Genomic DNA, 27922 nt, shown 5'->3' with positions numbered 1-27922 from the left:
GGAGTGAGCACGATCACTCAACTGGCGGAAGTACCCTGTTACTCATCGTCAGGTATTTGAACACCTTTATTTTGATGACATATTATACAGTTATTTGGACTTAGATCGGATATACATTGACGCCATAACCGAGGTAAGTTATCGAATAATGTGTGGACGAAACGGTCCCGTTATATATCACTGATATTACGGAGAATGAGGTCGAAAATTCCGTAACAAAAGCTTCGCACAGACACTTGTCATTTTCCTATTAATTCGGCTTTACACAATCTTGGGATAGTTGCGTTTGATAAAACGCAAAATAAATGGGTGCATTTTTATGATCCACAGTGACAGACCTTTTCGATTATCATACATGTGTGTATTATTAGTTGTGACAAATTGATAGCGTCTAAGAAAGTAGAAAATGTTTTATTATTTCGTGGGTTTCAAGGCCTAGGCCTACACATGATCAGGAAGTCCACATGCCGAGTAAGATTTATTGTTTTGCAAACAGGACCCAGAAGATGAGTCAATATGACACGATCTCGACGACCCGAACCTCCATTTGTGAAGAAATAATTGATCTTCATGATCTTTGAACACCGAAAATAGTATGATCTTCATATCTTATATGGATAAGTTAATCAAGTTTATCAAACTTTCAACGGAAAATATGAACCTAAAACTATGCTACGTATGTATGTTGTGTAGGCGTGCACAAGTTTTGAACAATATTTAGATAAGACATAACCATTTTAGTGTACGTCACATATTATTTTTTTATGTCCAAATATGAAATGTAGCCTGTAGGGAATGTCTCGACATAGGCCTAATATATTTTGAAACAATAGTAGAGCAGAAATTTTGAACTCATTGATGTGTTATTTACCCAGCTCTTTAATGCAGAATAACAACTGTTTGATGACAATAAGTCAAAGGGCTGATTGTATATGAAAGGAATTACGGAAGCCAATCAAAGTGCAGCCTCGCTAGATTTTCTACTGATAGATCTAGGGTTGCAGCCTGACTCACTATATTTACCTTGATCATGATGATTGACATGGATTAATGGTATTAATACATTATTTTGAAAGGTTAGCTGCATCAGAAGAGTAAAACAACTATAATCATGACAATAAACTTGAAGTAATGTTAATAATAGTAACTAAAAGTAATGTTAATAATGTCATGTCAAGTAATCATTAAACACATTTTCTGCTACAATATTGTGTAAAATTTGACTGTTTAGATGTGTACTTGTGGACTCATGGTAGTAGAAGATCTGTCACTTGAATCATACTGTGCCCAATAGCCAAGCCAAATAATAAAACAATCAATAATGATTCAATCAATGAACCAGTTGCACCTCTAATAAGTGAGAGAGTAAATCATGATTGACACTAAAAAAGTCTTGTCACCTGTGTTGTCAGTGAAGCAACACATTGATGATGTTGATTGATGATGTTGATTAGCCAGACAGTAAATTGTCATCAATTCTATTTCAGTTTACAGGTAGCTTGTTTCATTATGATACACATGGTTCACAAATGACACAATTGTCATATCCAATATGATGTATGATAACGAGCAGTTTGTATAGTAAAACTGTTGTGATGTTTCTGTGTCAAGCATTAGAGGTGTGAACAGCAAGCTGAATTGACCAAAACATGATGGGTTGCAAGAACATACACGCTACACAAGAGGATTATCATGATTATGAAGTTGTGAAAAGAGACACTTTTTGAATACATTTAACTGAACTATGATTCTGGAACAAGATTTGTATGAAGCACCAAGAGAGATGATTTGTAGGAAGCACCAAGAGAGATGTTATGTAGGAAGCACCAAGAGTGATGATTTGTAGGACTCACCAAGAGTGATGATTTGTAGGAAGCACCAAGAGTGATGATTTGTAGGAAGCACCAAGAGTGATGATTTGTAGGAAGCACCAAGAGTGATGATTTGTAGGAAGCACCAATATGGATGATTTGTAGGAAGCACCAATATGGATGATATGTAGGAAGCACTAAGATAGATGATATGTAGGAAGCACTAAGATAGATGATATGTAGGAAGCACCAAGATAGATGATATGTAAGAAGCACTAAGATAGATGATTTGTAGGGAGCACTAAGATATATGATATGTATGAAGCACCAAGATAGATGATTTGTAGGAAGCACCAAGATAGATGATTTGTAGGAAGCACTAAGATAGATGATATGTAGGAAGCACCAAGAGTGATGATTTGTAGGAAGCACCAAGATAGATGATTTGTAGGAAGCACCAAGAGAGATGTTATGTAGGAAGCACCAAGAGTGATGATTTGTAGGACTCACCAAGAGTGATGATTTGTAGGAAGCACCAAGAGTGATGATTTGTAGGAAGCACCAAGAGTGATGATTTGTAGGAAGCACAAAGAGTGATGATTTGTAGGAAGCACCAATATGGATGATTTGTAGGAAGCACCAATATGGATGATATGTAGGAAGCACTAAGATAGATGATATGTAGAAAGCACTAAGATAGATGATATGTAGGAAGCACCAAGATAGATGATATGTAAGAAGCACTAAGATAGATGATTTGTAGGGAGCACTAAGATATATGATATGTATGAAGCACCAAGATAGATGATTTGTAAGAAGCACCAAGATAGATGATTTGTAGGAAGCACTAAGATAGATGATATGTAGGAAGCACCAAGAGTGATGATTTGTAGGAAGCACCAAGATAGATGATTTGTAGGAAGCACCAAGAGAGATGATTTGTAGGAAGCCAATAGTGTTCTTCGAAGTGATATTTGAGTACTCAATGATGCTTATGGGAAGTAAGCATTGATGGGGTGATGTAGTACCCTGATCTCTGATCGATTAGTATCGATGTACGTGGATCATTTTGAGTAGTGATTGTCTGGATTCTGTACATGCTGTAGTTTGCTAAGGTGGTGATAGTGTCCCTTTTGAAGGGTATGTGTTGGGATGGCTAAGGCATAATAGTTGTGTTTTGAAATACAGTAAACTGTGTTTATAATGAACCAGCTTATAACCAACTGACGGAAATATATGCTTATAACGAATTATGGTTATTTCGAACTAAAAATAGTAAAATTAGTGGTCCCTTTGAGTTCGATATAGCCATAGTTTTTGGTAGTAAATTTAGAGTAAATAGTTTGTTCTGAGTACATGTATGTGTGTTTCTTGATTCGTATAGAGCCTGACCGTGATATCTCACCTATGTCATGTGTTTGTATTTCTGAGAACACCTGTTCTGTACCTTTCATCGTGTTCAGATTCAGGGGGACCATGGGGACATGATGGGAGGGTGGGTTTTCTGTGGCTTGGAGTTAACTGATGAAGGGCTTGGGAAGCCACCTGGTGCTTAAAGGGCAAGTTCACACGGAAATGAACCTTTTTTTCTTGTACTTTTTCCACATTAAAAGTGTTAACATAGAAGTGTCATAGACAAAAATATAAAAACATCATATTTAATTAACATATTTTTTGCACTAAAACGATTTATATTTTTCACATTTACCAAGTGTTCTATTTCCATAACAAAAACACCATGGCTTATGTCCCTTGCAATATGACGTCATTGGTGCCAATTGATAAACATTATGACGTCATCATGCTTTGTTAGAGCCGCTTCACGTGGTGTAGGTACAGTTTTGTGATTCTAGCATCTCAGATGCCAGCCAGAATTGTGTTATGCTGAGTCACCACTGCGCCGGAATGTGTCGTAGACCATGTTGTTTTACCGCAAACTGGTCCTTGATATCTTTTGCGTTGAGAATAGACAGGGACCAAGTTGAATTGGCACCAATTACGTCATAATCTAAGGGGGATAACTCAGGCCTATTTCGCCGTAAAACGAAGGCCTCATAACGGCATATCACTTTCACACTATTGTGAGCTTCCTACTTTCACTGTGGAAAAAAATGAGTGTATATTTTCAAACACAGATACTAACTAATTCTAAAATTGCGTTTTGTTTAGAAAAAGAAAGAAAGTGATTTTTGCGTGTACACTTCCCCTTTAACGAGTCTGCCAGTATAGGGGTTGCTAATGGTAAAGGGTGCTGACAGTTCGGAAAGAGGGGATGCAATGCTGAGGTCATAGATTAATTGATCACGTTAGTGAGCCTGATTGGATAGTTGTTGAAGACATGTCAAAGATATTGACAGTCTTGTTCTGCTTGTTGAAGGGTGAGCAAGTCTGTGATGCAATGATCTGATTTACACAATTTATTGGTTGTCAAGCAGCGATCTAAGGATCTATACCAAAACATCACCTTTTCAGTAAATAAAGAAGTTGTTATCCATTTATTCTGACTTCTTTGGAATTACGGATCTAACCAATTTCATTTTGAGGTCTTCTTGTTTGATACCATTCCTCTCTGAGTGAAGACCTGATGACCCCTTGAGCCTTCAAAATGTCCGTTATAAGTGAGCCAAGCAGTCAGACCATCATACCTGACTGCTGTATCTTGAAAACAAATTGAATGACCAGTTCTGAATGTTTTGCAATTGAAGGCTTCATCGTTATCATGATTCTCTTGTTGTGGATATTTAATAATTAAACCCTGTTGTTTCTGAGTGCCATGGATAATTGAGGATTGAAGGAGCATGAAGTTTGCAGGTTGTAATTGTTAAGCATGTTAAGTGTTCCGTCCACTATGATCATGATGATGTTACCATGGTTTCTGTGTTGCAGCACGATGACCACCAGTCCACCTCCAGGTATGCCTGGGAGTCTACAGCTCAAGTGGGACCCCAAAAATCTGGAAATCCGCACAAAATCGGTGGAGAAGACCCTTGAACCACTTGTCACCCAGGTAAGAAAACACGGGGCAGTCATGGAGGCTCTTGCCAACATGGACATGGACATTTTCAAAGCCATGAAGTATCATCAGGGTTTTTCCGGGCCCAGAAATGCGTGTCCAGTGCGCACAAGTTTATATTTGGTTGGTTGGTTTGTTGTTTTACGCCGCACTCAGCAATATTCCAGCTATATGACGGCGGTCAAAATAATCGAGTCTGGACCAGACAATCCAGTGATTAATATCATGAGCATCGATCCACGCATTTGGGATTGATGACATGCATCAACCATCAACGGGATTCTTGAGAAGAAATATGTTATTAATGTAATTATCAAGTCATACACTATAATTCACTTCATCATTTCATTACTTTACAAGACTATCATTTGTCCCATAAGGACCCTTGAAAATAATTATTGGGGACCCCCAGACCCCTAGTTTTGTAGGTCACAGTTTAACACTGATTATTATTATTATTATTATTTCATTGAACTTCTGATATCTGACTGATAATATTGATATCAGATGTTGCAGTGACTATTTATTAGTTTCAGATGAGAAACTTACTCTTTCCTTGTCAATGATTAACATGGCAGTGTTCTTTAGGTTTGATAAAAGAGGTACATAAATGTCATAAAATTAAATGTGACGCTTTCATCACATTTGTAATAGTGTTAAGTTGATGCTTGTGTTATCTGGTTATAATAATAATAATAATAATAATAATAATAATAATAATAATAATAATAAAAATGATAATATCCTTATGCTTAGGAAAAAAATTAATCTTTATCATATTTTTCATAACTGTAAGTCGATCTGTACATGTAGCATGTTTAGTCATGGGTAACCCAGTATTAGGCATGCTAGATCAGTAGACATGGGAGGTGACAGAGGTTGAACTTGAAGCAAGTTGTTATTGATGATCACCAGGTGACAACACTAGTGAACCAGAATGGCCCCTCCAGTAAGAAGAAGGGCAGATCCAAGAAGGCCCACGTCCTCAGTGCCACTGTACAGAAAGCCACCGAACACTTCATCGAGCGGGGAGAAGAGATTGCCAGGGAGAACCCTGAGGTCCATGCAGACATGATGGCGGCCATAGAAGAAGTTAGAAACACAGGTCGGTCTTGTCTCAAAAGTAGTTACCATGGTTACACTCCCGAGTCAGCGGTATATTGTTCCGTGTTGAAAGGACCTCAATATAAGCAAGCATATAACAGATTCAAGGAATTGTGTCATTAGAAATTTACTGGACATTTATTGACAGCAAGATTTGTGATGAAGGTATGCTCGATATATGCTGTTAAACATAAACGTCTAGCTCCTTTCACACATATAGTATGACAATATTATTATTCTTTCATATATCAGACATATCAAATATGTAATCATGGTAATATGCATTTAAGGCTAAAAAAAAGTAAAAGTCATGGTTCTCAGGCACCACCCACATCATCATTAACTCTGCCGCACGTTTTGTTTTTATTTCCATTTTACAAAAAAATATTAAAAATCTTATTACTTAAACACAATGCACAAAACATGGAAACAAAAACGAACTGTGCAATGAACTTTATGTTGGTGTGGGCTGTGCCTGAGAACCAAGACTATTTTCTTCAGCCTAACATAGTATATTATACAATAATATTGAAATGATTATGATAGCAGAATTGCTTTCTACTTTGCTCAGTCTTGTCAGTAGTAGAGGGAAAGGTAACGAGCATGAAATTGAAAATGGTAAATCATGTGAATTATACTAAAAATTGGTTGCCCCGCATCGTGGATATGTTATCCATGTTGTCTGTCGTAGGTGAAGCTATGGGGGAGGCCTCGCGGGAGTTTGCCGGAGACCCCTGTTCGTCTATGAAGCGTGGTGCTATGGTGAGAGCAGCCCGAGGTCTGCTGTCGGCCGTCACGCGCCTCCTCATCCTGGCCGACATGGTGGATGTCCATCTCCTTCTCAAGTCACTCCACTCTGTGAGTCAACAAACATCCCAGACTCTCCTATAATGCTTACCAGGGACATGGGTAGCCCAGTTGTCTAAGGCACTGCATGTTGCTATGCAGAGTGGTGTCCCTTTGGCATGTCAGACACCTATGTTTGTGGATCCATGTCCCAGATTCACCGTGTTTAGTTTCTGAGTTTGTCAGCACAAACCTTTGCTCGTGGATGACCTGCATCATTTTGGACTTTCCTCCCACACCAAACTGACATGCTGTGATATCACCATGACAACTAAAATACTGTTCAAAGTGGCGTTAAAGTAAAGTCAGTTACTCACTGTAATGGTTACCAAAAGCCCTTTCATGCCTGTTGTTTGTGTTATATTTATATCTTGACTAACAATCAAATTAATTAGGGTTGTATTTATAATTACACTCAATAAGTACAGTTATTGATAGGATATATGGCTTGTGTCAAAAGCTTTAGCATGTTCAGCATAAAGATCAGTAATACCATCGTCAGTCATCACAAATCAGGTTTGTGTTTTGAAATTGTCGCTTTTTGCCTTCTTACCAAAGGCCTTGAAAATGTGACTGGCGTTGGTGTTAGTCTGTTGTGGTTATGCAAACTGGATTGTACAAACATTATGGAAGAAACTTATTTCTTCACATTATGTTAAGATGGAGTTTGTTTGCTCATCCAGACCCCATTGTGTGACATGGGACGTTAATACATTGTTGCTATGTGCAGGTGGAGGATGATCTTGACCGCATCAAGAACGCCACAAGTCAGCAGGAGCTGATGGATAGCTTCAAGGAGTTCACCAAGAGCGTCAACGAGCTGTCGGAGAAGGCTGCCAAGAGACAAGCAGTGAGTTGATAATGTATTGTGTGCTTTCTGCAGGGGGGACAGGTGCTCAGTGGTTAAGGTGCTGTACAGGGTTGTGTCCCTTAGTTGTACCAGGATCCACTGGTAAATGTTGATGGTTGTTTGAAATTCTGTTCGGGGCGTGGGTGGCCCGGTGGTCTAAGATGCCACAGTTGACTGTGCAGAGTTGTTTTGGGATCACAGAAACCTATGATCATGAGCTCAAATTCCAGTTCACCCCGATTAAGTTTTTATGGTTCAGGGTTTGTCAGCACCATGGCCATTAACCAAAGTAGTAGACATCTGAAACCTGCATCACTTTGGGCTTTCCTCCCACATGAAGCAGTGAATAAATGCAATACTGTTCAAAGCTGGGTTAACCCACTCACTCACTCACTCACTCACTCACTCACTCACTCACTCACTCACTCACTCACTCACTCACTCACTCACTCACTCACTCACTCACTCACTCACTCACTCGACAAGTGATCTTTGAAATACTGTTCAAAGCAACATGAAACCAATGAACTCTTTCATCAGATAACCATCATAAAAATGATAACTGTCAGTACAAGCTTCGACTTAGCTTGGTCTTTCCTGACTATGACTGGCATAACAAGGTATATACGTAATGACTTGTATATTTTATACAACTTGTTTTGCAGGACCTGAAAGATCCCCGTCGCCGTGACGACCTAGCGGCTGCAAGGGCTGTTCTGAAGAAAAACAGCATGATGTTGCTTACAACATCTAAGGTGGGTGTTGTTGAGCTTGTGTCAGTCCTAAGAATGTTTGTGTGTCATGCCCCGGAGATGAGGGAGTGTATCATCTATAAATCACTTGTCTCTCCACATGGTCCAGGCTTAGTTGTGTACAGACTGCCCTGAAATATTGCTGCCTTTAGCATTTAATTTAAATTAATTCATTTCACTTTCCTGATTCCAAACAAGAAAGTCATTGTTATTTATTTTGGATAATCATCTGAAATTGTGTTTACTTGAGCAATGCACAGTCTGTGACTTTGGCCACTAGTCCGAGACCAAGTCTTGTAATATTCTGTTAGGCCGGGTAAGCTCAGCTGATAATAGTCACTCTAATAACACTAAAATCTACTTAGGAGATGCTAATATCCATTTTCATGCTTGTAGTCTCAAACATTTTGGGCACAGACTGACTGCATCTCATGATATAACTGAAATATTTTAAAGCAGTGTTAACCTGAACTCAATCACTACTAAGTAGATTCTCCCTGTATTCCAGGCTTATGTTCGACATCCTGAGCTGGCGGCGGCGCGAGCCAACCGGGACTACGCCTACAAGCAGCTGTGTGATGCTGTGGGCACAATAGCGGGGGTTGCCCAGGAGACAGGTCCGTCCAAGGCTCATCCGTACGAGGGACCAGGGGAACTGGCAGCTGCTCTGGATGAACTAGATGTAAGTTGTTTGTGGAGCCGAGTAATTTATGAATCCTAACACTCTTGTTTGTTAAGTGTAGACAGTAAGCTTGCATGATCTAATTCCATTTTTAAAAATTTTAATTGACTGCCTTGTCTTGCATCATCTTCTTGTACCTGTAGGGGTTAGGAAGTGGCTCAGTTGTCTTAGCCGCCCCGATTGCTGTGCAGAGTTGTGTCCCTTGGGCACGCCAGAAACCTATAATTGTGGGTTTGAATCCAGGTTCGCCCTGATTATGTTTCTAGGTTTGTCATCACTATACCTGTGCTTGTGGGTTTCACCGTAGTGGTAAATGTCTGAGACCTGCATCACTTCGGGCTTTCCTCCCACTTTAAACTGACACGCCACAATATAACTGGAATACTGTTTAAAGCGGCATTAAAACCAACTAACTCACCCTTGTACCTGTATTCCTTTATCGTCTATGTGTTGAATACTGTAGACATTACCCCCAACAGTAGGGCCACACATGTTAATGTTATGTTTCAAGGATTTATTCAAACTTTTCCACAAGAGGTCAGTCAAAATAAAAATAATAACAAATAGCTATGGCAACTAATCAAGATATGATTACAAAAACGGTTTCCTCATTAGCATTGTTGGACAGTGCATGAATGTACAGGGAATGCATTTTTCAGGGTCTGAAACTAAAAATTAGTCAAAGTCAAAGAAGTTTATTGTACAAAAGGCCACCGGCCCATATACAAGAAAGAGTTACGCATATAGATACAATTACATTTGTTACACATTGGGATATACACGTTGTTTGATTAATTCATTTCTTTTGGCTAATGCATGCTTAATATAAAGAGAAAGATTTAATATATTTGATTCGTTCTTTGTCGTCAGCATAACTACAAAGGCGTTTATCGGTGACATTGCTATTAAATAATCTTTTATATATTTCTTTCGGAGATCATTGTAAAATGGACAGACAAACACAAAATGAATTTCATTTTCTATCTCTAGCTTACACAATGGACAAATTCTTTTCACTTTTTCAATGGACAGTTTTCTTCCTTCATTTACAAATAGGTCTAGCAAACCAAGTCGATATTTAATTGTCATGGGGTCTATGTTATAAATTAAATGCTACCAAAAAATTAAACGGGGGTCCCCATAAACATAAATGAAAGTTTAAGGGTGGTCGCTATATCAAAATGTCACAGCATTAAAGTTCAAAGACCCCATCACCCCACATTTTCTTACACTATGCAGTAACAAGCATCAAAATATCTTTTTGTCTACAATGTCTTATCAAACGGCAATTGGGTGACCAACATGTATGAATAGTTGGTGTGTTAGCAGCCCCTGATGATATTGCCAGGGAGTTAAAACTGCAGCTGGCTTCTTGAATCACAGATAGTGATGTGGAGATGGAATTTATATATAACATTTTATAGTGTATGAGAGGAAAAAAATCTTTTTTATGTTTAATTTATTCTTTTCCAGCTGCTTTTCAGTAGGTACAGTGGGCCCTTGAACGGGAAAATAAATAATGTTTGGCCTTACGGTATGGGAATAAGTATTTACTTACCATTCTTTCCGTTAAATTTACCATTCAATCTCAGTCAAATCACCGACTATATGTCTGGTTCCTTTTTCAGCAAAAGATCATCATGGACCCTCTGTCGTACAACGAGGTCCGTAGTCGTCCGTCCCTGGAGGAGAGGGTGGAGAGCATAATCAGTGGGGCGGCACTCATGGCCGACTCCTCCTGCACTCGTGACGAGCGGAGGGAGAGGATTGTACAGGAGTGTAACGCTGTGAGACAGGCGCTGCAGGATCTCCTCACGGAGTACATGAACAATGTAAGTGTTGTCACAACATCAAGGTTGTTTATTGAGGTCAAGGTTGTTTATTAAGGTCAAGGTTGTTTATTGAGGTCAAGGTTATGATTTGACCTATTTTTTCTTGTGGATTTCGTGTCACTGTATGTTTTGTTAAACTGAGGTTACTTGGTATTTTGATGTTTTTGTGTACCCTGTTCTCTGAGTAAGAAGATATCTTTTTCAGGTATAGGAGTGTTTGACAAATGAACTTTTGAAATTTCTATATTTGTTAAGTTTGAAGTTTTTTGTTGCCATTTTCATCACTATGGTCACCACAATTATCCTTTATTTCTGTCACTATCATAACATCTCTATTTTGTATATTCTGTTGTATCAGTGTACTAAGAAACCACCGGCTACAGAAAATAAAGTCACTCAGACCAAGCCCTTTGTCCATTTTGCCAAGGTAACTTGGCATGACTGGAGTTATCTCCCCTGAACACCAGTGTGCCTGCAGAATGAGACTGGTTGACATGGCTTGTGTCACAACTGTACCTAACCTTGACTAAACCCGTTGTCTTGACTGGATTTCAGACTGTAGATAGACTTTGATTTGCACTCTTTTGTTGTGATATTATACCAATATTCAAATATGTCACGTGATATTATTAAAAATTGAAATTTAATTTATGAAATTGTAAATTGTCATGATGTATTAGTTTAGGCATTATCAAGTGTTTTAAAGTTAAAACTGAAATGTTTTTAATGAGAATTTTCTCAATGGAGGTGTGATAACCCAGTTTCTAAAAAATCAGCACAGTGTAATTAAAAGTAACTTGATTATGCTTTGCTGAAATAGTAACCATGGCAACCACTATGAAACATGGCCGACATGATCACCATCAACCAATCAGAGACCGAATAATGATAAAGTTTATTGGTACAATACAGAACACGGGACATGTTCACTACAATGCTGTTTTGTGTTTCAGTTTTTACCCTTGTTATGATTTTGTTGACTATTTTGCTTTGAGTGTATTTCTTCTTTAGTTAAGTGTGGTTGTTGGGGGAATAGGATGGGTGTCAGCTTCAAATCACCAATGGCATGACTTTTGAGCCCTTTAATTCCCTAGATATAGATCTCATTATAATAGGATTTACATGTTGATCAAGAGTAGACATACTGGCATGGTTACAGATCATGCTTGATGACAGTTCTGATGAATGACAACATTTTTGTTGCATATCACAACATATGTGATGTAGGTTTGTGACAAGTTTCACCAAACTCACTTCACATGCATGCTAGCATGGACAATAGGACTCTTTGAGAAACATTACGCAGAAAGGTCTTTGAAAGGCATTTAGAAGTGATACATGTAAGGAAGAGAATTTTTGGATGTCATCTTCTCTATTATGAGGAACACAACGTTTCGGGGTATATACTTACTTACTCCTTCACCTGATGTTGTGTCGCTAATAAAAAAGAAGTCTTTGAAAGTCATTTAGAATTGATACTCTTAAGGAAGAGAACTTCTTTATTATGAGGGAAACATTATTATGATTATGATGATGATGATTATTATTATCATTATCATCATCATCATCATTATTATTATTATTGTTCCTCATAAATAAGTTCACATCCATAAGTTCTCTTCCTTATTAAGCAGAAAGGTTGATGTCATTTCATGTTTAACTTCATATTATGTCTATCATTCTTTCAAGGTTTATGTCCATATTATAGTTCCAGGTTTATGTCATAGTTGTAGTTGGAAATGAGTTAAAATGAATGCATTGTTCTTTTAAAAGATATCTAGATTAGAGCGTTTTCTTCATGTTGTTTGAATTGTTTGAAGTGTGTTTGAAGAAAAGCATGTTCTGTGTGCGTTCTGTTTTGGAGATGGTGACTTATTAATGTTGTGTGTTCAGGCTGGCCAGAAAGAACCAAGTGAATCTCTGGACCAGGCCATTGACAACATGTGCCAGAAGACGCGCGATCTCCGCAGACAGGTGAGACGTGTTACACTATGCAAATATGTCAACAGCCTTTTGTTAACAATGGTGTTATGACTCTCTTTTGACTCTTCACTGAGAAATGTTGTAGGATATGATTGTAGCAAATTGCAGTGAAATATGAAAAATTGTTACTTTAAGGAAATTTCAAAGTAACTGAACATCTTAACAGTTGGTCCAAAACATTTTCTGTGTGTCCATCTGCATTTTTTTAGTCGTAGGCATCTTGAATACATAGCTGAAAAAGTTGAGGATACAACAAGAAATAAAATGCTAACTACCCTCGTATCACAACAAACTCTTGCATGTATGGACTGTCATTAGGGAAACCTTCAAGACCAATAGAAATGTTACACATCTCAGCCTTCATACGTGAGGCTTGAGAACAACCCGTGAAGATGCGGGTAAAAATAGGTCTTCAGCAACCCATGCTTGACGTAAAAGGCGGCTATGCTTGTTGTAAAAGGCGACTAACGGGATCGAGTGGTCAGGCTCGCTGAGTTGATTGATGTATGTCATCGTATACCAATTTTGTAGATTGATGCTCATGATGTCAATTACTGGATTGTCTGGTCCAGACTTGATTATTTACACACTGCCATCATATTGCTGGAATATTGCTGATTGGGCATTAAACAACAAATAATCAAGTCTCTGACTGTCAATGATTAGGTGATTGCTGTGTTGGCAGTGTGTTGACTTGATTTTTTTCGTGTTCCAGCTACGTAAGGCGGTGGTGGACCATGTGTCGGACACCTTCCTGGAGACCAACGTCCCACTGCTTGTCCTCATCGAGGCGGCCAAGGCAGGAGACGAGAAGGGCGTGGAGGAATATGCACAGGTCTTCTCAGAACATGCCAACAAACTAGTCGAGGTGTGTACACTGTTTGTAATTTTCATTGAATCCCATGTATATAGACTTTGACAGTGTACATTAACATTATATAAATCGTGTAGCAGGACATGGAGTCATGTTACTGATGACATCCTAAAAAGGTCATCATGCTGATGGGGTTAACCTGTTTGGTCATGTGGATAAGGCACCCGACCTCAAATGAGGAGGTCCGTGGTTCGAATCCCATCATGTGACTCGACAATTTTATGGCCTACAAAACGTGTTATGACTTTGTTCAAAATGTTGTGTTCAAAATGTTGTCTATCTTAAGAAGACAAAGGTTCTTCAAGATTGCTGATATTAAGTAGTCCAATTATTTAGTGATTTTCCAGATATTTATGTGAAATAAACAAAATTGATAAGTTTAGGAATCTTCGTTTGAAAAAAATAAATTAGAATGATGTAATCTTTAACAGTGTTATTTCTGATTATCTAGGTGGCGAATCTAGCCTGCTCCATGTCCAACAACGAGGAAGGCGTGAAGATGGTCAGAATGGCCGCCTTTGAAATCGAGGCTCTGTGTCCCCAGGTAGGTTGCCCGGGCTCATGCTTAGCAGTATGGAAGAAGTCACTGACCGGTGATGACGTTTGTATAGGTGATACAGGAAACATGTTTGAGTAACAGTGAGGTTTGAATCCCATCAGCCTTTAAGTTGTATGTCATGTTTGGATTCAGACCTCTTTTCCCATAGACCTGTGAAGATACCGCGGTAGAATAGGTCTTCAGCAACCCATGCTTGTCGTAAAAGGCGACTAACGGGATCGGGTGGTCAGGCTTGCTGACTTGGTTGATGCATATCATCGATCCCAATTGGGTGGATCGATGCTCATGATATCAGTCACTGGATTGTCTGGTCCAGATTTGATTATTTACAGACCCCTGTCATATAGCTTGAATATTGCTGAGTGCGGCGTTAAACAACAAACCAACCAACCAACCCTGTGTCCATACTACCTGAATGCAACACTTTTCAGATAGGGACGTAGGTGGGGAGATCCGATGTCAGTGTTGTGACTCTTGTCTGTGTTATATACAATGTTGGAGCTACAACAGATACAGCAGTTGTAGCTAAGCTCGCTTAGGAGACGAGTGTACTGGTATTTCAGTTGAGAGCCAGGCTACCTATAGGTTTAACTGTGCTAGTTTGAACTGAACTGCAGTGTGAAGCATCTTGCAACTGATGACAGTGTTGATATCTACACTGAAACATTACGTTCATTGTAATGAAGAAGTTGTACATTCATAGAACTATCTCCCTTCTTTATCATATAAACAATAAAATGCCACTTGGGACGGTGGGGTAGCCTTGGGGTTAAAACGATTGCTCATCATGCCAAAGACCTGGGATCAATTCCAAACATGGGTTCAATGTTTGATGCCCATTTTTGGTGTCCCGCCGCCGTGATATTGCTGGAATATTGCTAAAATGGTGTAAAACCAAACTCACTCACTCACTCTTAATGCCACTTGAAACATGTACAGTAGTGATACCGAGTTAATACTGACTCTGTTGATCTTGAATGTCAGGTGATCAACGCTGCTCGAGTGCTGTCTGCCAGACCCAGGTCCAAGATTGCCCAGGAGAACATGGAGGTGTTCAAGGATGCCTGGGAGAAACAAGTCCGTCTGCTGACCGAGGCTGTGGATGACATCACCACAATACATGACTTCCTAGCTGTCTCAGGTTGGTGTACACGATCATGGGGTTTGATTTAGGGGGAGAAACAAGTCCGTCTGCTGACTGAGGCTGTGGATGACATCACTACAATACATGACTTCCTAGCTGTCTCAGGTGGGTGTACACGATCATGGGGTTTGATTTAGGGGGAGAAACGAGTCTGTCTGCTGACTGAGGCTGTGGATGACATCACCACAATACATGACTTCCTAGCTCTCACTGGTTTGAAGGGGCACGAGTGGCCCAGTTGTCTAAGGTGCTGCAATTTGGTGTACAGAGTTGCATCCCTTGGGCACACCAGAAACCTATGATTGTTGGTTAAAATCCTGGGTCGCCTGGATTATGGTTGATTATCACCATTCCCGTGCTTGTGGGTTTCACCAAAGTGATAAACATCTAGGACCTGCATCACTTCGGGCTTTCCTCTCACATTAAGCTGACACATGGTGATATAACTGGAATACTGTTATAAGCGGTGATAAACCCAACTCACTTTCTCACTCAGCGGTTTGATTAAGGGGGAGAAACAAGTCTGCTGACCGAGACTGTGAACTATCACATGACTAGCTGTCTCAGGGATTTGATTTAGGGGGAGAAACAGTCCCTCTGTAACTCAAGATAAGCAGCATCAAGTCTAGTTTGGAGGATGTTCTTGTTTTGACAATTGATGATGATGATGATGTGATCGTTCCTTGTACAGAGAACCACATCCTGGAGGATGTGAACAAGTGTGTGATCGCCCTGCAGGAGGCAGACGCTGACACGCTAGACAGGACAGCCGGCGCTATCCGAGGTCGGTCGGCCCGCGTTTGCAACGTGGTTGGTGCTGAGATGGACAACTACGAGCCAGGACCATACACCGAGAGAGTCATGGAGGCCGTCATTATGCTCCGAGACCAGAGTGAGTACATCAGTCATGTACAACTTTCATACTCAGATGGAAAGTTGTTTCAGAACCTGATTCAAGCTAACAGCAATTTGTTGTGCTAGCAGATTATGAAGAAAAGGTCACATGATGACCTCACTGGTGACCTGTGAAGATCCGGGGTAGAAAAGGTCTTCAGCAACCCATGCTTACTGTAAAAGGCAACTATGCTTGTCGAAAGAGGCGACCAACGGGATTGGGTAGTCAGACTCGCTGACTTGGTTGATGCATGTCATCCAGTCCCAATTACATGGCTCGATGTTCATAATGTCAATCACTAGATAGTCTGGTTCAGACTTGATTATTTACAGACCACTGTCATACAGCTGGAATATTGCTGAGTGTGGCGTTAAACAACACAACAACATGGCTCGATGTTCATAATGTCAATCACTAGATAGTCTGGTTCAGACTTGATTATTTACAGACCACTGTCATACAGCTGGAATATTGCTGAGTGCGGCGTTAAACAACACAACAAAACTTCACTATTAGTGGTGTTTCAGCCTGTGATTCATACACTATATTCATTTGTATATTCAGCCTAATTTGTGCTATGCTGAAATCTGTTGGCGATTCAAGCAAATGTTGTTTTCATGCTGTTTGGCTGAGATATTACAGATGCGACAAATCTAACTCGTTCAGGCAATGTGATCAGTGACAAGCCTAGTATTTGAGACATTTAATTTTGAAAGCACCAAAACAAATATAGCTTTTTTATATTTGGTCTGCTTTATTGCTGCAGTCATGCCCAACTTTGCGGAGAAGGTGGAGGTGGCGGTGGATGCACTGAGCACCCACCCGCAGCGCGACATGGAAGAGAATGACTTCATCGAGGCTAGCAGGCTCGTGTACGACGGAGTCCGGGACATCAGACAGGCTGTCCTCATGAACAGGGTGAGTAAGCCGTGGTCACAGTGTCACCTGGCTGATGGCGGTCATTCCCCAGCAGCATGGTTTGTTGCTCTTGCATCATGATGGACGTCATAAATCATTTCTTTACTACATTTATGATGAAAACAGGGTTAGAACTAAACTGAAACTCTTTACTAGCCCGGGTTAAGAAAAATGCAATTCTAATGTTAAAACAATGGGGAAATTTGGAAATTTGAACTTGCCCGCATGAATTTGTACTAGCCAGGGGTGGCGGCTTGTGCTAATTTCTAATCCTGTTGCAAACTTGGCATATGATTCAGTAATGCTATTCCTATGTAGAATATTCTTTGTTTTCCAGTCGGTTGCAGAAATAGACTCTGACAGTGAGATTGAATATGAAGATGAACAAGAAGGATTATGTGAGTAAACATCTGCTCCTAAATAAACATTACTTCCCAGATATCCAATGGAGACAAACATGATAGGAAGAAGACCAGATATTAACCTCTGCTGCATGTTTGGCTACAGTTCTTTTTAGTACCATCAAATCAACAGTTAACTTAACCCATGTTTATTTCCCTCACTCGTGCAAATGTTTATTTCCCTCACTCACCATGTGTTCTCCCTTACTCACCATGTGTTCTCCCTCACTCACCATGTGTTCTCCCTCACTCACCTATGTGTTCTCCCTCACTCACCTATGTGTTCTCCCTCACTCACCTATGTGTTCTCCCTCACTCACCTATGTGTTCTCCCTCACTCACCTATGTGTTCTCCCTCACTCACCTATGTGTTCTCCCTCATTCACCCAGGTGTTCTCCCTCACTCACCTATGTGTTCTCCCTCACTCACCTATGTGTTCTCCCTCACTCACCTATGTGTTCTCCCTCACTCACCTATGTGTTCTCCCTCACTCACCTATGTGTTCTCCCTCATTCACCCAGGTGTTCTCCCTCACTCACCTATGTGTTCTCCCTCACTCACCATGTGTTCTCCCTCACTCACCATGTGTTCTCCCTCACTCACCATGTGTTCTCCCTCACTCACCTATGTGTTCTCCCTCACTCACCATGTGTTCTCCCTCATTCACCCAGGTGTTCTCCCTCACTCACCTATGTGTTCTCCCTCACTCACCATGTGTTCTCCCTCATTCACCCATGTATATTTCTCTCACTCAACCAGGTGGTCTCCCTTACTCACCATGTGTTCTCCCTCACTCACCATGTGTTCTCCCTCACCCAGGTGTTCTCCCTCACTGACCATGTGTTCTCCCTCACTCACCATGTGTTCTCCCTCACTCACCATGTGTTCTCCCTCACTCACCATGTGTTCTCCCTCACTAACCATGTGTTCTCCCTCACTCACCATGTGTATTCCTCACTCACCATGTGTTCTCCCTCACTCACCATATGTTCTCCCTCACTCACCATGTGTTCTCCCTCACTCACCATGTGTTCTCCCTCACTCACCATGTGTTCTCCCTCACTTACCATGTGTTCTCCCTCACTCACCATGTGTTCTCCCTCACTCACCATGTGTTCTCCCTCACCCAGATGTTCTCCCTCACTCACCCATGTGTTCTCCCTCACTCATGCATGTTTATTTCCCTCACTCACCCATGTTTATTTCCCTCACTCACCATGTGTTCTCCCTCACTCATGCATGTTTATTTCTCTCACTCACCCAGGTGTTCTCCCTCCCTCACCCAGGTGTTCTCCCTCACTCATGCATGTTTATTTCTCTCACTCACCCAGGTGTTCTCCCTCACTCACCGATGTGTTCTCCCTCACTCATGCATGTATATTTCCCTCACCCATGTGTTCTCCCTCCCTCACCCAGGTGTTCTCCCTCACTCACCCATGTGTTCTCCCTCACTCACCTATGTGTTCTCCCTCACCCAGGTGTTCTCCCTCACTCACCATGTGTTCTCCCTCACTCACCTATGTGTTCTCCCTCACCCAGGTGTTCTCCCTCACTCACCATGTGTTCTCCCTCACTCACCATGTGTTCTCCCTCACTCACCATGTGTTCTCCCTCACTCACCTATGTGTTCTCCCTCACCCAGATGTTCTCCCTCACTCACCATGTGTTCTCCCTCACTCACCATGTGTTCTCCCTCACCCAGGTGTTCTCCCTCACTCACCATGTGTTCTCCCTCACTTATACATGTGTTCTCCCTCACTCACCCATGTGTTCTCCATCACTCGCCCATGTTTATTTCCCTCACTCACCCATGTTTATTTCCCTCACTCACCATATGTTCTCCCTCACTCATGCATGTTTATTTCTCTCACTCACCCAGGTGTTCTCCCTCCCTCACCCAGGTGTTCTCCCTCACTCATGCATGTTTTTTTCTCTCACTCACCCAGGTGTTCTCCCTCCCTCACCGATGTGTTCTCCCTCACTCATGCATGTTTATTTCCCTCACCCATGTGTTCTCCCTCCCTCACCCATGTGTTCTCCCTCCCTCACCCAGGTATTCTCCCTCCCTCACCATGTGTTCTCCCTCCCTCACCCATGTGTTCTCCCTCCCTCACCCAGGTATTCTCCCTCCCTCACCATGTGTTCTCCCTCACCCAGGTGTTCTCCCTCACTCACCCATGTGTTCTCCCTCACCCAGATGTTCTCCCTCACTCACCCATGTGTTCTCCCACACCCAGATGTTCTCCCTCACCCAGATGTTCTCCCTCACTCACCCATGTGTTCTCCCTCACCCAGATGTTCTCCCTCACTCACCCATGTGTTCTCCCACACCCAGATGTTCTCCCTCACCCAGATGTTCTCCCTCACTCACCCATGTGTTCTCCCTCACCCAGATGTTCTCCCTCACTCACCCATGTGTTCTCCCTCACCCAGATGTTCTCCCTCACTCACCCATGTGTTCTCCCTCACCCAGATGTTCTCCCTCACTCACCCAGGTGTTCTCCCTCACTCACCCATGTGTTCTCCCTCACCCAGATGTTCTCCCTCACTCACCCATGTGTTCTCCCTCTCTCACCCATGTATATTTCCCTCACTCACCCATGTGTTCTCCCTCACTAATGCATGTATATTTCCCTCACTCACCCATGTGTGCGTTCTCCCTCACTCATCCATGCGTTACGGTTGCAGCGAGTGTGATGGAGCAGGAGGCAATTGACCAAAGCGACCGTGCCCTCATGCGCAGTCTGCCGAAGGAGGAAAGGGAGCTAATCCAGCAGGAGGTGGAGATGTTCCGTATGGAGAAGGACAAGCTGGACCGCGAGGTGGCCAAGTGGGACGACAGCGGCAACGACATCATTGTCCTCGCCAAGCAGATGTGTATGATCATGATGGAGATGACAGACTTCACCAGGTCAGTCATGTTACTGTTGAATGAGTTGGTTTCACTTGGGTGGACGTGACAAGTGGGGTCAGTCGGGTAGGGTAGTGGTTAAGGTGGCTGCTCGTCATGCTGAAACCCTGAGTTCGATTCCCCACTTGATACAATATGTTAAGCCTACTTGTGGTGTCCTCTGCAATGATATTGTTGGAATATTTCTAAAAGTTATGTTAGATCACACTCACTCACTTCACAAGGGTTCTGTTTCATAAACCATCGTAATTCTGTGAATGTTACACTTTCAATTTTGTGGCGACATGTTGACTGTGTGGCCTTATTAACATGCAGGTGAATGTGATTGGTTGTAATGGTGCTGACAAGGGCATGAGACACAATTCACTCACTTAATATATGACCGACCACTGTTTAGATATGTGTGATCTAGAATCTATGTACTCGGTTCTAGGGGTCGTGGTCCATTGAAGAGCACCATGGATGTGATCAACGCTGCCAAGAAAATCTCCGAGGCTGGTTCCAGATTGGACAAATTGTCACGAACAGTTGCTGATCAGGTATGTTACCCTAACTATGATGTTCCATGAATGGAGAAATGACATCATCAGATATTTATGCAATCAATACAGTCATGTTTGTTAAATTCATGTATATATATATACTGATGGGGTAAAAGTTAGAGGACGCATAGTGATATTGTAGAATAGTGCTTACTGCCGGACCCGTGAAGATCCGGGGTAGAATAGGTCTTCAGCAACCCATGCTTGCCGGGATCGGGTGGTCAGGCTCGCTGACTTGGTTGATGCACGTCATCGATCCCAATTGCATGGATCGATGCTCGTGATATCGATCACTGGATTGTCTGGTCCAGACTCTATTATTTACAGACCCCCGTCATATAGCTGGAATATTGCTGAGTGCGGCGTTAAACAACAACAACTATCCAACATCCAACATCCAACTCAGGAGGAACGACTGGTGTGACCACTTGACATGTTTCTGTTTTTGTGTTCACAGTGCCCGGACTCTCAGTCCAAGAAGGACCTGGAGGCTTACATGCAGAGAATCGCCCTGTACTGTCACCAACTCAACATCACCAGCAAGGTCAAGGCCGATGTACAGAGTGTCAGTGGAGAGCTCATTGTCTCAGGGGTGTGTATATTCTCGTCTTCATCTCCTACACAATTTGAAGACCACTTGAAATATTTAGAATGTATGCTTTTTCAGGTATGAATAATCACACTTCAAGTTTAAAATTATGGCCTCAAAACTCCAGTTCAATATTCTGTGAGCTGCCTTATTTCTTTCTTTAGCAAGGCCATGGGATTTGACATAGAATTGCAATAATATTTGCAATGTGTCCCAGTGCAGAACAGATTGGGGCAGAGGTGGCATAGTGGTATTACCGTATTCGACGTAATAAGCGCCCCGCTCTAATAAGCGCCCACGGCGATATTTGCTAATATATTGGCTAGTGAACAATCCCAATTAGCACCCCTTCCTATTGATTAATGTACACAAGACTTATTTATTCGCGTATAATACGCACTTGTGTGTTATATGCACCTTAAATATGGGCAATTAAATTCTGTAAAAATATATCTGTCGCATATAAACATTTCAGGCTGTCCGCATAAACGAAATTTTTCTTTCAACTGTCTTTTTTTCACCAAAATAATATTCTAATAAGAGCCCCAATATTTCGAATTTTGAGAGCGCCCTGGGCGCTTATTACGTTGAATACGGTAAGTGCTCACTGTGCAGAGTTGTCTCCCTTTGCTGTCAGGATCTGTTGGTCGCAGGTTCTAATCCCTGATTTGCCCAGGTTATGTACCTTGGTCTGGCACTCACTCTCAAATAGATACAAGAGGGTCTTTCCCCCTGCATATGCCCTAATCATCTGAAATGTGTATTAATTTGAGAAATAACTCATCAGATATTCCCTTTTAAATTGTTTATGGAATAATTATTTCCACTTACGTGTGCGATAGCAAGTTAGATAAGTTGTCCTGGGTGCCGTTGTACAAGACATCCTTTAGCACTATGACTGTCGTAAGTCTATGTTAACGTATGGGAGTTATGATCACCTAAACACTAAGATTGCCTAGTACAATGGCACCAGACCCATAATTGAAGTAGATTTTTCAAAGTTGTCTCTTGTTTTCAGCTTGACAGTGCCACCTCATTGATCCAGGCTGCCAAGAACTTGATGAATGCTGTTGTGTTGACAGTCAAAGCTTGCTATGTCGCTTCCACGAAGGTGAGTGTTTGCAATATTTGTATGAACCAAGGGGTAAAATATGGCGGAGATTTTAGCAATTTTGGTGATACCTCTTTCTTCCTTTGAAAATTGGGTAGCTGTGCCATGACAGATAAAGTATAGTAACATGAAAGAATTAGGTGGTCCTTAACTTCTTTTGAGTAGTATAGGTCAATTATATCACATGATCATATTTGCTTTGTGAGTTGTCTAATAAGAGTTTCTATTTGATTTTCAGTATCCCAAGAACAACCAGAATGTAAGTATTTGCAGCAATGGAAATTGGCACAATTTTATGGTCCTTGCCAAACTGCCCTTTGGTTGAGGTATCATAAGGACTAGAAGAAATTTGCCATTTTTAAGGGTTTTGCAATATGTTGTTGTTTGTCTGCTGTTTAACACCGCACTCAGCAATATTCCAGCTATTTGACGGTGGTCTGAAAATAATCAAATCTGGACCAGACAATCCAGTGATTGATATCATCAGGATCGATCCATGAGCTGGTCTAGAAACATCCCTGTCATGAGTCAAGGATACAGTCCCATATGTCATAAGCAGTTTGTCTAGTAATCCAAAGAGCAAGGCTAACTCACGTACAGTGATCGTACCTGAATCAGGAGACATGCTTGCTGCTACCTAGATTAGTCTGTCCCAAAGTGACCTGTGTGTTCATGTGTGGTCACTTCTCACCTGAATGTCGGAACTGCGTGCATTGCAGTATCACAACAGTACCTGGGATAGCTGGAAATCCTGGGATAGGTGGGGATTCTGGGGATAGCTGGGGATCCTGGGTTAGGTTGTGGATCCTGGGATAGGTGGGGATCCTGGGATAGGTGGGGATCCTGGGATAGGTTGTGGATCCTGGGATAGGTGGGGATCCTGGAATAGATGGGGATCCTGGGATAGGTTGTGGATCCTGGGATAGGTGGGGATCCTGGAATAGATGGGGATCCTGGGATAGGTTGTGGATCCTGGGATAGGTGGGGATTCTTGGATAGTTGAGGATCCTGGGATAGGTGGGGATCCGGGGATAGGTGGGGATTTTGTGATAGGTGGGGATCCTGGGATAGGTGGGGATTTTGGGATAGGTGGGGATCCTTGGATAGGTGGGGATTCTGGGATAGGTGGGGATCCTGGGATAGTGTTGGTCCCCAGTAACCAATGTTTGTTGTAATAGACAACTGAAACGACCTAGTGACTTTGTTGGTTGCATCTCATCGAACGCTAACAGTGTTGGATGTTGCTCATCATATCACCCACTGGTTTGACTGGCCAGACATGATTATTTACAGGTCGCTGTGATATAGCTTAGACACAGCTGACTTGTTAGAAGACTGTGACATGTATGACCTCATCAAAACTAGTACTATCTGAACTAAGTGACATGGAGTACAGTAGGATCGGGAAAATGCAGTGATAAATGACCTTTAGAACCATATTAAGACTTTTTTTTTGGGTGTCCCCAGCCTGATGGTGCTGGAATATTGCTTAAAGCGGTGTAAAAACAGCTCACTATATTTTTTCTTCTTCAGATTGTTCTCTGGAAAATGAAGGCACCAGCAAAGAAGCCTCTTGTCAGACGGGAAGATCCCGATGAACTGCGCTCCAAAATCCGCAAGAGTGCGCGCAAGGAAAGAATTGAACCAATCAAAGCCCTCAGTGAATTCCAGGAAATTACTCTAGACAGTTTCTGTTAACCAAAAGACAACAAGCAAATACTTGTATGGAATGTGATTTGATAACGCAAGCATGAACAATACAGACTTTCCAAGGGATCATTGTGAGATATCATACGAATAGCTGGAGGGAAATAGTTCTTCTTGCAGGCAATTGGACCAAGGTTACCATGGCTACAGTACCATCACACTGTGAGGACGAACTGTGACACGCCCCAGCTGTGTGGAGACAGAACTAAGACGGCAATCAAGAGGATGCAGAACTCCATATCAAAATATTTCTGTTCGATGATGTTTACTTTCAAACTGCTGTCAGCAATCATATTTTTGTAGCGTTAAGTTGTCGTTTACCAATACCGATTAGTTGTAACAGTTTTTAGTTTGTAACATGTGACCTGACAAAACCTGTCTGATCTCAGCTTGACCTCCATGTCAGTGATGTTGCCACCATTGTTCGAGAATGAGATGGGGACTCATGTCATACCATGAAATTACCAGATGCTAATCATATGGTTGAGATGTGTGCTGTATAATCAGGGTTAGACCCAACCACTAGGACGCCAGTGTGGAGACTAGTGTTACAGACAAGTTCTCCCCAGATGAGAGTCTTACTCATAACCTGTTGATTCAAGCCCTGTGTTTACATGATATATAGCATGATCCACTTACCTTTCAGACCTTTACACACAAACCTGTGCTGTACAGAACACGGATTTTGATAAATGATAAGGTGGGATACAGCTTGTTACTCGTACTATTAACATTATTTAACGTTGCTTTCCTCCAAATTATTGGTTTAAAGCCCTGTACTAGGGCTGTAGTACATGTACAAAATTATTCAGCACTGCAAAAGAGAAATTAAAAGATTCTTGTGTGCACTTTTTTTCGAAAGTGAGGAGGGCAGAAGGACTTGAATATTTATATTTTTTAAGTAAAAAAACCCAAAGTGAGGCACTATTAATAAAAATTAAATATTTGTATTTTTTTTACTAAAAAAACCAAAGTGATGCATTTTTGCTATATATGTTTTCCACCAAGAATACCAACTAACACAAGTTGGCTTACAAATTGAACTTGGCCATTTAATACAGTGTCGGTTATCAAGCATTTTATTTTGTGGATAACAGAGTATGCTTCATATGACATAGAAAATTTGAAAGATATTTTTTTATTGGCAATAAATATGACTGACACTGATGCCCGAGAAACCTTTGTGTAGCTTTACAAAAGTTTTCGGTTTGCGGCAACTTCATAATCATGTTAGGATTATTTGATGTGGAGCCGGCCCACCTTTGACCTGAGTCTTGCGAGCGAGTCTCTTTGTTTCTTCCGCCTGATGCTGTATATATGAATGTGCTTCTGATGGTGCTGATTATTACATAGATCATCTTTCATGTGACTATTTCTTCGTCAGACCTCGTTGTCGTGTGACGTATATTGACCTTGTAGGATAGAATCAGATTCATGATGTATATAATATTGTAGGCACTCCTGAAAAATGGCTGATTTCTATGTGGGATCCATGTCGGTAATTGTGTCGTCCTTGTAATCAGTTAATTTGACATGCTTAATGCCTGTGACATGGGTTAGCTCCCTTCCCAGTGTAAACTGTCGGGTAGCCCAGTTGGTGGTGTGTTTGTTTGTTACGCCTATCACCTGGTTCTATTCCCACATTGGCACATGTGAACCATTCTTCCTGATGTAGTATTGTTTAAAGTGGAACCACTGACAACAAAGGGACACAGGTTGCCCAGTCATCAGGTATCAAGCCGTCACAATTCACTTTTCAGAAACCTATGATTGTGGTTTGGAAACAAGGATCAACCTGATTATGTTTCTAAATTTGTCAGCATCATAACATTGCTTTGTGATATTCACCAAAGTGGTAAACGTCTAAGACCTGCATCACTTCGGGCTTTCATCCATGTTAAGCTGTGATGCCGTGATATAACTAAAATACAGTTCAAAGCTGTGTTAACTCCAACTCACTAATGATGTGATAAGACAATGGAAGAAGCTTCCAGGAGCTTTATTTATCATTTCCTTCAAGCTTGTTGGCAACAGATTTCTGACAACAGATATTGAATTGTAAAGTCATGTGTGGTTTGTGTGTGCATGGTAGAGAGATGTGTATTTTGGGGCAGTTTGTGTAGAATTGTCTGTTACCACGGTTACGTTTTTGTTTTGTCTTGTCATGTGTTGTTAAAATGTTAGTTTCACTGTATTTTGTTCTACAAAGTACAGTGACATTTTAGGCCGGACAGATGATTTCATATAAAGAATTGCTCGATCAAAATATTTGCTGAGGTTGATTTCCTAAAACTAAGTAACTATGTAGATCTGCTGCTAGACTGCTAGTCAGCCACATGTAGACCTACTATTAGACTGATTGTTAACAATCTTTGTTTCATGCTTAATTTCTGAATTGAAAATTGAGAAGAAACAAAAATGACTTTTGAACTATTGATATGGTCCCCCTCAAGAATGCCATATGTAATAAATCTGAATAATTTATTGTATTTAAGTGTTTCCTATGGTTGTGTAGGCTGCATGTTTGTCGATCTGTGGACCCAGTATACACATGTACACTTGGATAGACACTATACAATGTGGTTGTGCACAGTTACATTTACTCCTTTTTTTTTACCATATTTACCAATTTTCTACTTTTAAGATTTTCCCACTGGTGATTTTCTTCAACTTTGGTTTTGGTTGTAAGAATGCTGCTTCCAACATTGATTTCTAGAATGTAATTCATTCATTGGGTGGAATATTTGCAACACAGATGAATTATCATGTATTTTGTTCATTTAGTTCATCGTGTTTGTGATCATTGTCATACAATAGATGTTGCCACAAAATGTCTCTACAAGATTTAAGAAAACAGAATCTCATTGCCTTGTGAGTCATCTGAAATATTACAGACAGCTTGCCTAATAATGACATTATTTATTCAGAGTTTTTTCTCAGAGTTCTTTGTTAACATTAAGAGATTTGTACTAAAGCTCGTTAAGACTCTTGATTATACTGAAATGTTCATTTTACATTTTTATATGTAATTTTTTTTTAATGCAAGAATATAATTTAATGCTATGAATCAAGGCAGTTGAAAGTGTTTCCTGAATGTAAATTTAACAGTTGAATTAATAATGTTGACATCATCCTAGAAATCTGAATATTTCTAAATAAAACATAATATATTATGAGATGGTCCACTTATACTTGTGTCACCTGGTGCTGCTGGTTGTGGGTGTCCCACATCATGCAATACTTTCCGTGTGTACCTATGGGGATTCCCCGACAAACTAGGTTCCCAATGCCTGTGTAACTGTGTGGATTCCCCGACAAACTAGGTTCCCTGTGTACCTATTGGGATTCCCCGACAAAGTAGGTTCCCAATGCCTGTGTACCTATGGGGATTCCCCGA

The 27922-nt window shown here is 41.1% G+C and overlaps 1 protein-coding gene across 2 annotated transcripts; it reads left to right on the top strand.

The window, feature by feature from the left end:
* The first annotated feature begins 32 nt into the window (after positions 1 to 32).
* On the top strand, positions 33 to 26053 carry LOC139453254 (catenin alpha-2-like). Of its 2 annotated transcripts, XM_071234879.1 has the most exons (22): positions 33 to 133; positions 4698 to 4818; positions 5740 to 5929; positions 6620 to 6786; positions 7505 to 7624; positions 8290 to 8379; positions 8885 to 9058; positions 10687 to 10890; positions 11249 to 11317; positions 12784 to 12864; positions 13589 to 13741; positions 14199 to 14291; positions 15291 to 15447; positions 16142 to 16342; positions 17112 to 17263; positions 17601 to 17661; positions 20354 to 20576; positions 21010 to 21115; positions 21576 to 21710; positions 22726 to 22818; positions 23057 to 23077; positions 24352 to 26053. In XM_071234879.1, the coding sequence occupies exons 2-22, from the start codon at positions 4702 to 4704 to the stop codon at positions 24514 to 24516; spliced, it is 2772 nt and encodes a 923-aa protein (XP_071090980.1). In that variant the 5' UTR covers positions 33 to 133; positions 4698 to 4701; the 3' UTR covers positions 24517 to 26053. The 2 variants fall into 2 exon arrangements, with proteins under 2 accessions (XP_071090980.1, XP_071090981.1); XM_071234880.1 differs by lacking the exon at positions 11249 to 11317.
* Positions 26054 to 27922: the final 1869 nt, after the last annotated feature.

This window comes from Haliotis cracherodii, unplaced genomic scaffold, assembly GCF_022045235.1.
Source record: "Haliotis cracherodii isolate W230 unplaced genomic scaffold, xgHalCrac1.p SCAF_9, whole genome shotgun sequence".
In the NCBI taxonomy this organism is placed as follows: domain Eukaryota; kingdom Metazoa; phylum Mollusca; class Gastropoda; order Lepetellida; family Haliotidae; genus Haliotis; species Haliotis cracherodii.
Note: the sequence above shows the minus strand (reverse complement) of the source record. Positions and strands in the feature narration are given on the sequence as shown.

Excerpts from the sequence above, each read along its gene's own strand:
- LOC139453254 (XM_071234879.1), top strand. The coding sequence starts at position 4,702 with ATGACCACCAGTCCACCTCCAGGTATGCCTGGGAGTCTACAGCTCAAG. Across the intron at positions 5,930-6,619 it reads AGAAGAAGTTAGAAACACAG|GTGAAGCTATGGGGGAGGCC; the intron begins GTCGGTCTTGTC and ends TGTCTGTCGTAG. Across the intron at positions 20,577-21,009 it reads GAGATGACAGACTTCACCAG|GGGTCGTGGTCCATTGAAGA; the intron begins GTCAGTCATGTT and ends ACTCGGTTCTAG.